Consider the following 11,598-nt stretch of genomic DNA (forward strand, 5'->3'; position numbering starts at 1 on the left):
CGAGCACTCGAGAGTATACCTCTCTTAAACGATTATATCCGAACGCCGGGTACTCGGTGTTCAAGTTTTAGCACCGACTAGGTTGGATCTGAGTACGTTGAGTACAATTATTCTGAACGCGAACCGGGGAGCCGAGTAGCTCGAGCAACGACTCGAATCCGAGTACTCGAATACCCGAACCGAGTAGACGATTATTCGAATCCTCGTGATTGGCGAGAGCGCGCCGAGCAGCGCGTGCACTTGGATTCTAACAAACAGGAAGAGCTCCGTAGAGATAATTTAATCGGAGCGGCGACACAGCCGTACGCTTACGCATCCGTTCCGATAAAGGAGCAGCGCCGGTCTTCGTTCAAACTTTCGTTTCCGCCGTTAAGTTGATCGCGTCAGCTTAAATGGTTAACCTTCAGCGGACAATCACCGTTCAATCATACTCTTTACCTCCCTTGAACGTAAATTCGTTAGGCCGGCGAGCTAATTACCTGTTCAAACGGTTCTCGATTCCATTGCGTTTCAGACGGTTAGGCGGGGTGGGGGGAACTTCGATATCCGTAGCGGTGTTCCGGAGGTCAGTTCGGGGCACCCGGTGTCCAGTGACTGATGAAAGCGGTACTGTTAAGATATAGCTTGTAATTTTAATATTCTATATTCCATTTTATAATGTCTTGGGTATTCGATACATATGCTAGCTTTAGACGGCAGGGCTTTCGGGAACAACGCGAAACGAGCCCGCGGGCGTAGAACGAATGACGGACACCGCCCGCGGTGTTCTCGGTCGTTTTCGGAGGTCTTCAATAAAAAAAAAAAGAAATTGCCACGCTCGGGCGCTACCATTCTGTGATCCAATGAAAAAATTAATTAAACTCATACCGAGAAATGAATAATGTTCTTTCGAAGAATCTTACTCTGTACATATATATTATTATACATCTCTACCTTTTTTAAATTGGTGCACATTAATTATTAGTGAAACTGGGAGAAAGAGAGCGAGAGAGGGAGAATGCGTGTGAGAGAGGGCGAACGAAAGAGAGAGAGAGAGAGAGAGAGAGAGAGAGAGAGAGAGAGAGAGAGAGAGTAATATAATTAAAGGATGTGTGAGAGAAACAGTGTAACTTTTTCCACTCTCTGCGCATTAAACAACGTTCTGTACGCTGTTGCGGCGAACGGAAGCATCATTCTCGCCGCGAACCATTTTAAGCGAACGAACAAAGAAAAACGGAAAGTGACGGCGATTCGGTTCGATTGAATGTTGTGTGAAAGTGCCTTTTACAATGCGTTTCGTATCCGTAGCTTTTCGGTATTGAAGGGACACCAACCGGTTTTCGATTAGTCAGCTGAATCTTTTCCCTTTGTCAGGAATTGAAATCGATAATATTTATCGGTCCGCGTGGACGAAAAATTGTTAAAACATACGTTACATTCGTGTTTTTCCGTTGCGAGCCGATTGACCAGGAAGAATGGGAACGCGAATAGATCGAATAGGTGCTATAATCCATGGTTCGCGTACACTAATCCGGGGAACAGAATATTTACAGTATCGTGTACACACCGTGCATCCCTCTGTGTTAGTTGGTTAATTAATATTTAAGAGCGTGTCGTTTACGCGATCGGTTTAGTTCTAATTATTCTTCCATTCCTTCGAAACTGAAAGGCTGAGACTTGCAAAACTTTTTATTCGATTAACCGTCATTCCGTTTCGTTGTTTTACGGTCGATTTTGTAACGCAAAACAGAGTTTCGACGCACGACAGAACTCCTGTTGGAACACGTTTACAAATGATTCGATTACGAACGATGGTTACGGTCGACTCCACGCTACGAAAACAAGACTAAAAAAAATCGAGAGCGACGAGATAATCGATTGCGTCGCTGCCGTGCTGCGAGGAATCGCGATTGAAAATAATCCCCGAAGCACGGCAACCCGCCAGCATCGCCGCGTGTAGTCTTCGAAGGGGCCGGCCGGGCGATCCTCCGCGAATTTATTGCCGGCGAACCGTAAGAGCTATCGTAACGAAACTTCGCAGGATCGTTGCTCGTCTATATCGGTCGGTGCAGCCGATTTGTTTCGCCGCGAAGCAGGCCGACAGTATTCGCGCGACGCGTGCCGAACGATGGCCGTCGATAATCGAACGATTTGTTTGTTTGACGTGTACGTACACGCAATATTTCTATTCGTTGGTGGACGAGGCTTAAAAAAAAACAAAAAAAATGAAATTGCTGAAATCCGTGGCACGTTAATTTTCAGGTACATAGAGATACCTCGACATAAGTGGTACAATCGTTTATACTTAGCATATCGCGCGGCGACGACGCTTGGGAATTCCGCGAGACCTTTCCGTTCAGAAATTTACGTCGCCGTAGTGTTTCGTTTATCGAACGATCGGTTTGCGGTGCAAAAAGACATTCCAGGTCGCGGAGAACGTTGATCGAACGCGCACAATATAGGTCTTTTTCTGCGGATTAACCGCGCCAAACAAAAAAATTTCTATTTCTCGTGTCCACGTAAGGCGGTGAGAGCGCGTCGCGATTCCCCCGTGCCCACGTCCGAGAGACCAACGGGAACGAGACGGTTTTTCTATGCGGGGGACGGGGGGTGGGAGACGATGTTCCGAGCGGTTCCTCTTTCGATAAATCGACGCGTGGACCCGCAAGATAGATGTTGGATGAGCCAAATCCTCTAAATAAGTAATCTAAACGCGTAATCTTATCTGTACGTACAAGTTCTAGGACGTAAGCTAGCCGTTAAGGACGGAGTGGGTTTAAGTGAGCGGCGACGATCTTTATCATTGTTACAATTATAGCTCTCGCATTGTACTACCGCAATACTTTTACCGATAATTAACGCAACTACTATGAATAGGACGTTATTAAGCTTTCTTATGCCGTTTCTCTATTGTACCACTTATATACACCTGAGTGCACGACTTTTTCGAGAATAAATCTTTATGAAACGCTCCAGTCTATGCGACTTGGTTTCCTACATCGCCCCGACAACGCGTCGCAGACAATCTTGGAACGTTCCGCGCGACCCTGTCTCCATCATTTTCAGCGTGCTATAAAATAAATCGTGACGCCGACTATTCTACCGTGTCATCTTTTGTGTGTCCTTTATTTTCCTCAGACGACGACCGGCGAACGTGTTCCGTCCCCACGGAAGAATTTATATTCCTGGTTCGAATATATTATTGGTTCGAAGACGGCGGTGTTTCACGTTCGAGCAAGTCGCATGGCCCGTCTCCGATCTGTTTGCATGCGAGCAAAAATTCACGGAAGACGACTGCCAGTTTCGGTGTCTTTCCGTCGCGCGCACGAGCACTCGCTTCCTTCGGTGCAGGCACACTCGTAAAATCGATCTTTTCCAGTGGACTTTAGGCCCATGCGCGGTGCGGACTCGGCCGAGAATGCCGCGAGCCACACAGCCTCGTTTCTTTTTATTTTGTTATCGCTGTCTATTAATTACCGATCAATTAAACCAATAATTATAGGCTCGATGAATCTCGCCACGGCCGACGATCAACCTGCTGCAATTACGTGTACGAAAATCGTACGGCGACGCGGCCGTGCTCGTTTCAAAGGGCAAAGCATCCCCCTTTCTTACTTTTTACAGTTATTGTTTTCAGTGTAAATCGAGCCGGAAAACGAAGATGGCCTCTTTTGTCGGAAACGTCGAGAACTTCGACGCGATCGTAGTTTCGCGATGGAAAATCGTGGAACTGTTTAACTTAGCTCATTCCAAAGGCCAAAGACTCTGCTTTCGGAGCGCGGAGCGATCTTTTTTCTGTCTCTCTTAGCGGCCAAGAGATAGACGGTAAACCGGAAGCTGGAAAGCAGTTTTTCTAGTTCAGCGTATACGAACGTGTCTCGAGAGCTCGCGGAATATTTTCCGGGTTCTCGAACCACCCCGGGGATTTAAATATTAGAGTCTCCTCTTTGTAACGAGGCCAGAAAATTTCATGTACGATGTTTTTTCTTTTCTTTTTTTTTTTCTTTTTTTGTAACGTTTTCATCGAGCTTCGAGCGAGGGAATGTTCGGCTAATGGGAGGGGTTCGCGTACATTAAAACAGTACACGGGCCGGCGGAAAGAAGCGAGAGCACTGGAAACGCATGGAACTCCGGTGCATTCGAGCATATCCCGGTGAGCTCGCCGGGTGCAGAGGGTGGATGTAGTGACGTATCGACCGGCGAGGTCACCCGGGGTCACCAAAGTTCATACCGTCTCCCGGTTTATGAACTCGATGAAATTGCAGCGACGATTGCGTAATGGTAAACGAACCTTTCAGAAATTCAAAACGCTCTCTGACCCAGAATCTATCGCAGCGAATCAATACCATCGAGTCGCGAACCCTCTCCCTTCCCCCCGCGCGGAAACTCGAAATACAACGTTCCATCGAATTCTCGTTAGCTGGGTCGATTTTTAACCATAAATTAACAAAACAATCGTCGAGAACGTTTCAACGGACCACTCAGCGGTTTCGTTCCCTCCCCCCACCCCCCGGGTCGACTTTGCCAGTTTTTTGTTGTTGTTGCGCTCGAACGGCGAAAGCCGCGGGGATGATTCATACGGGAAACGATTCCGTGGACTATCCCGAACACAGCGATACATTCTCTGATATCGTTTTTAACCGTACGAACGTTTTTTTCCCCCCTCCCCCAGGATGATTGGTGCTATGCCAGCGGTGGCGGTACGTCACGAACGTAAACGACAGGAAAAAAGATTAAAACGTCCCAGTCAGCTGTACTTAGGGGCTCAATGGATGCCACCGCTCCAAGGCTCGCCGCCGACCCCCAGCCCCCACGGGCACAACAGCCATTTGGACCCGTTGCCCGAGCTCTACCTTTGCGGCAAGGTAATTCATTGCGGTCGTCTCGATACAGAATATCATTCCGGACGGGTGAACGCTGTCCACAGATATCGGGGCTGCACGCGGTGGTGGTGTGCCTGTTGCTGGGCGCGGTGGTCCTTGTCGTTGGTCTAGTCCAACTCGTCCCGGGAGCAACGACCACCGACCATAGACTCGCCCTGCTCGTCGCGGGCACGCTCCTGCTTCTCCTCGGTAAGCGCTACCTTTTCTCTCTTCTTGTTCCGTATCTGTAATCTATTCAAATTCCCGACGAATTTAATTGAAACACTTCTCGAGACATTTTTCTCTCTGTTCATACTTCGATCGGAACTCGCTGATCGTTTATTTCGAAACTTCGACGAGAGAAAGTGAATTCCCTGAAACTCCAGGACATTTTATGGATCAATCGTAAATCTTACCTACGCGATTCCCGTACCGAACAATTCGCAAGGTCGAGTATTTTTCAAGATTTAACTACAGAAGCTGATTTCCACGGGAAAATATTCCGCGGATGTTTCTCGCGACGACAATAATTTTTAATGCATATTTTCGACGTCTCGTCGTGCCCGAATTCAATTTCAAGTCAACCCCGGACGTTCACGGAAATTTACTTTGAAGAGAGAAACTGAATTTTCCCGACTTTCAGAATTTTTTTTTTTACGTAACAACCATAAATCCCTGTACAGAGCGATTCTACAGACTCTGCTGAATAGAGAACCGAGAACTTTTTTATAACACAGCGAGCCTTTTAAGACAGGGCTAAATCGAATGTAGCCCGTGTTCGAGCCTGGGAATGAATTTTCGTGGCGGTGAAAGCTGCGGGAGTTATTTTACCGTGAAACGATTCGGCGGAGTTTCTCGAACGCAACGACGTTGCCGAGATATAATTTTGATACGAATATTGGTGTCGCAGGGATCATCTTAGCGGGCGTGAGATGCTACGTCCTGCACTGCGTGCCATTGCCGACGGAGTCGCCGGTAGCGACGTCATTTCAACCACCGGCAGCCGAGCAGGCCGGCCTTCCGAGGGGCACCCTGGACCTGTTAGTGGGCCACCAGAACCAGGCCGAGATCGACACCCTCATGCACCAGCATCCGCACCACCATCACCAGCACACCAACTACAAAAAGAAACGCAGCTCCCACGGCTCGCATTCCGACGAAGCCTAATGACCGATGTGCAGCACCGGACGCGGCGCCGGCCGATTCATCGGCGACGATTCGAATCGGCCGGCCGACGGTCAGCGGCGATAGTACATTTCGTAGTCGGAGTGGAACTTCGTGTCGTTTCAGACCAAGTTAGAGATCACGAAGTAGGGGGCGAAAGCTTACGGGTGGGGTAACGAGCTAAACCGATGGGGGACCGTCTAGTCTCCTTCGCTAGTCAGTACGTGTACATTATATCCGATTCTTTTATCGTTTGTAACTTTCTATATATGTATACGGGGCGTCTCAGCCGAACGGGATCGTCCATGCAGCTGCCGTGTTTATCGTTGCACGAAAAAACCACGCAAGACTCTATTATCCCACGGAGCGTATCGACTGGGTGGGTCGGAAGGACATCCTGGATTTAACGAAATTTTAATATTGTTCTGGTTTTCTTTCTCAACGACACCCTATAGATTCGTTAAGATATTATCGTAGAACGTTCGAAGACGAAATCAACGAGTCCAATGACCGTGCCATTCCGATCACCCAATCTTGAGATGTTCGTGTCTGAAAGATTTAGATACTTCGCCTTTCGGACGCAAGTGTTTAGGGAATTAGAGATCGGAATATCGTTGAATCCGTCTTCTTGTGTTCTGGGAGAATGTCGGATGAAAGTTATAGTGTCCCGTTGAAAAATCGACCGGTGCTCTTGATATTTCTTTGAAGAATTTATCTTGGAACGATGTCTGCTTCGTGGAACGATGAGCGAGGTATATATTTGGGCGGGACCGTTCGACTGAGAGACTCGGTATACGCATACATATACAATGCGTGTCGTCAACGTGTACTCGGCCAATCGGCGCCGAGGAAAGTGCACTTTTCTATCTTATCTGTCTTCGATACCACTTTACAGTAAGGAACAAAAAAAACTACAAAAATCTCCACGATATAATATTATAAATGAATTCTGAGACGGTCGCGCGGTAGCCTGGCGCGATCGCGAAAGAATACGATATACAGAATTTTAATTCGTTTCTACGGGTCTGTTCGCGATCTGGAAAACGATCGCTAGGAATTTCGGTGAAGTTTTTCGTCAAGGTTCCAATGATTCTTTTTTTTTTTTAATGGCATCGTTTCTTCTACCTGGTAGTCTTCTGAAACTATAGATTACGGTACGATATTACAGTGTTAGAGGATTAAAGAAAAAAAAGAAAAACGGCCTAGCGTCGATAGATCTACATTGAACGATCGTAGACATTTTGCAAATTTTTTTTCCAAAAATTTCCCCGTTCGCGTCAACGAGCCTAAACGATCGAACAAACGCTGTTTGTCCTGGGAGGGGGTGATCACGAAGCGGTGAAAGACTTTCCCGAATAAAATTGAGACGGCGATTTGCAAAATGTCCACGGGCAGGAAAACTCTATCCAGCACACATTTTTTTCCATAGCTAGTAATTGTTTTTCTACTATGGGATAATTTCGACAAGTATCGAAGGAACTTTGATAGAAGATTTATTAAGCGATTAAGCTCTTGATGATTGCAAGGGCCTCGAATCAAAGTACTGTGTTTGTTTTTTCGATAATTTTTTGATATGCTCGAAAGGTAACAAGGTTTTAACGTCTTCTACGAACGAGATATTTCGTTTACACGTACACACGCGTGCGCCCGTTTACGCGTCTACGATACACCCGGCGTCTACGTGGACGCGTAAACGCGCACGTTGCTTGTAAATAAGCTGCCTGCTTCCTCTGTCGAGAGATATTCGTTTCCGATCGTTCGTCATTGTTTTCGCGATGATTATAACGACAGAGTGTTTCGCGGTGAATTCGTGCACTGTTCTTGGAAAGTTTGGGTACACGTATTGAATCGGCGGGACTGTCGCGACAAGCAAAAAGCGCATTATTCGTGAATAAAGAAGAAAAAAAACAATCAAGTTTTCGTTTAAACGGCAACAAATGTCTTTCAATGCTGAAAGTATAAATGTTTTACGCAGCGTTCGATGCGGACGGCGGTGCTGACGTAAGAAGAATTTTGTGATAAACGATAGTTTAACAATGGGTGATTCAACGTTCGAATAATGGGTTCGAGCGAGAACTTTAAAAATAACGCAATCGCGCGTGACGGTGAAACGCTGAAACTGGTAGACGATTACCGGGAAAATGTCCAGCGAATTTAGTTCGAAGCGATTCTAGAACGTCACCGGTTCGTTTTGAATTGATCAATTTGTATTTTAGACGATAGACGGAGTTAGGGACGGCGTAGGATAAGTGTACCCAAACTTTCGGGTCGACGGGATTCCCCTGTCTCGACCAATTATGTGTCTAAGAGGCCTATTAGAACGTATTGTGATTATTTTATAAAATGGTACTTGGAAGAGAGACCGAAGAGAATACCATTTTTACCACTGCACCACTCCTCGAATCGTTGAAATGATCTTTGTACATCTGTGCAGGGTGATTGCGGAGCATATTGTAAATTATGGCGGGACAGATTCGGCGCGCACGCGATCACATACCCGAATGTATTAAGAGCGATTATTATTGTATATTTTTAGAGCAATCGAAGTGTCCATTTCCAACTTCGATTCGTCAGAACGGTTTGCGTGAACGTTCCTCCTAATTTTAGTGGCGCTGAATCGGTCCCTATCATAATTCCCGTACATTCTGAATCACCCCGTATAATAATTTAATCTTTGCGATCCGTGTATTATGATCTCCTTCTCTCTATTCGTATATAGATATATTATTATATATTGTATATGTAATTATTCATATATTATTATATATGATGATAATATAATTATAATATAATTTAATTTAGACATTAAATTATATTAATAATTACATTCAAGTCCAACGTAAACGTTTTCTAATTTACACGATACCGTATGATTCTACTATACATATAATTATCGTTATATTATCGTGCACGATGATAATATACTTATTATAATTATGTGTATTATTATATATAATAATACTACGGCGCTTATAATTGCATATATCATTATGTATAATAATAATATAATTATTGCAGTTGTATATATGATTATATTATTATATTATACATTATATGTGAATATTATTATACATATATCTATATATACACGAAAACGTTGTTGAATTTCTGTCTCGACCAATTAGACGCATACAGAAACTGTTCGATCATGATTTAAAGTCTTTACTATACAAATGTAGATATGTGATATATAAGGAAATTTCGTTTGCTCCTTAAAACTCGATCTTCAGAGCCTTATGTAATTTAATCGTTCTACCGTTAACTAACATTTCTTTGAGGTTTCACACGCGAACGAACACCGTGCTTGTTCGAGAAGCGATACCTCTATGCCTAGAGCCCTAAAAGGAAAATCCTTGTAGCCCCCTCGATTGTTCATTGCAGCCCTAATTGTGCAAAAGGTGTTACGCGAACATCAAAAAGTATTCGTAGATCGACATCAAAGCTATTGATTTTTTAATTTTATTTCAACGCGCCTTATATTATTCAAATGGGAACAAATTATTCGTCTGTACGGTTTTTAAACATTTCGAAATGTTGTCACGATGTTTGACTAGATATTGGCTTGTACTACTTTATCAGGCAGTTGTCCGACTAAGCAATGACTCGTACCACTTGCTTTAGGATTTTTCGAGATAATTTTCAGTGTGCAAGAATGTTTAATAAATCAGGCTCTACTTGTTACGTTTGTTTAAACTGTACAAATTACTTTCAGCCGACTTAATTACAGTATTAAAAATAATGAATTTATATTTAAATATTCTTTATTATTGGCTCGTATACAAAATGATTACGTTCACGTAGCATCTTTTGCAAATCGGTATAACCACGAGATCTTCGATCGCTTCTTTTCAACACTCTCCGTATAAACAAATGGCGTTCTTCTTGAGAGAATAAAGGACTAAATCTTTAAAAAAGAAGGGACGTAAGGGAGGTCGCAAGAGAATTGAGAAACGTCGCTGAAGAAATATTCACTCCTTGTAACGATAAGTGTCACACAGCACGAGCACCCAATTTCGATGTTATTTTTTTGAGAGGAATTTTCGAAACGAGATCGTAGCTAGCGTTTCCAGAAACACGATTTTACGGAGCGATGTAAAACGCGATCTAGATGTGTCTTTCGGGTAACAAATATTTAAATTATCTATTTATAATTACGTAATATTTATACTTAAACGGTTAAACAAATTCTTCTATGCCTGCGCCTCGAGGACACCGGAAACGAAATTTCTCAGCCAACGGAAAGGAAGCAATATTTCAAATCGAAAATTTTCGTCTACGTTCTTCAAAGGTTTGCTCATCCGTGGTAAAAATTTGCAAAATTTATATCCAAGCGTTCCGTAAGAAAAAAAAAATGGTCAAAGTGGCATTTGCTTTCCGACGAAATTCTGACGATTTATTTTTCGTTCGTACGGATATAGCGAACAAAGTATAGTGATCTCGGGGCACAGGCACATATGTTCGACTACCGTTGGGGTCCACTTAAAATTATTACAAACTGTTACACCTACATGTATATGAAAAGTTATAAGGTATTTTACTAACAATAAATTAAACAGTTTGTCCTCGCTCGCCAAGCGCAGAAATATTCGATGCAGTGTAACATGGTATAAAACACAACATAACGTAACATAATAATAATGATAATAGTAATAATAATAATATTAAAAATAACAAAGCATTACGATATAACTAAATAAACTAATATAACATAATTTAATTTTAATTTACTACGATACGAAATTTCATTTCATAGAATAGAAAGATCGAATAATAGCATAATGGCAACTCTAACACCTATGGCTGTTAGGCAGAACAATGAGAGCCGTATATTACCATAAAAAAGAAATCGTAATTGCTCGAGGAGAACAGAAAATTCAAGGGATGCGATGGATACACCGTCGCGCGTTATAATTAAAATGCTTCGAACGAAAGAGAAGGAAAGAACGAAGTTCAAATTTATATATGGCTGGCATTGTTGGCCCGACAGCCGTAAAAAGCACCGAAATTTATGTTCGATAAAGCGTAAAGTATCTACACCTAGCCGTAAGCCATTATACTTGAATAAGAAGCCTGACCTTCCACTCGAGAGATGTATAAAATAACAGACAAATGAAAATTTACAATGCGATTTTTCTATAAGGGTCTCGGAACTTTTTACTATTTTCACTGTTCTAATGCTTGTTGAGCTAATTACTGTTACTGCGCCGAACTGTTTTACAAAACTGGACTGTTGCGTACCTTGAAGATTTCTATACGACTACGCTTGGACCGATTGTTTCGATTTTTGTACGAGACGTTACACCCTCCTTCGGTTCGTACGGAAACAAAAACCAAAATCGTTTCGATTTTTCTCGGACAAGCATTAGAGGAATCAATGATTTCCCCATTGTTTCGGACGCTCTTGTTGACGCTCTTCCCGGAGCGTTTCAAATGATTATTATATGTACACGTAAGCATAGTCGTTAGTTTTTTAAACACTTCCACGTCGACGAATCCGTGCTCCGCCGTTTCCTTCAGTCGAACGTTTACACCGTGAAGATTTCATCGACGTGGCCGAGATCCCAAACGCGGGTCTCGCCTCGCGTCCGACAGG

General features: G+C 43.5%; 1 protein-coding gene across 1 annotated transcript; it reads left to right on the forward strand.

Moving 5' to 3' along the window:
- Positions 1-4,087: 4,087 nt before the first annotated feature.
- On the forward strand, positions 4,088-8,974 carry LOC144472775 (uncharacterized). Its single transcript, XM_078186113.1, has 4 exons — positions 4,088-4,260; positions 4,652-4,844; positions 4,907-5,051; positions 5,752-8,974. Exons 2-4 carry the CDS (start codon positions 4,653-4,655, stop codon positions 6,006-6,008), a joined length of 594 nt encoding a protein of 197 aa, XP_078042239.1. The 5' UTR covers positions 4,088-4,260; position 4,652; the 3' UTR covers positions 6,009-8,974.
- Positions 8,975-11,598: the final 2,624 nt, after the last annotated feature.

This window comes from Augochlora pura, chromosome 7, assembly GCF_028453695.1.
Source record: "Augochlora pura isolate Apur16 chromosome 7, APUR_v2.2.1, whole genome shotgun sequence".
Lineage (NCBI taxonomy): Eukaryota > Metazoa > Arthropoda > Insecta > Hymenoptera > Halictidae > Augochlora > Augochlora pura.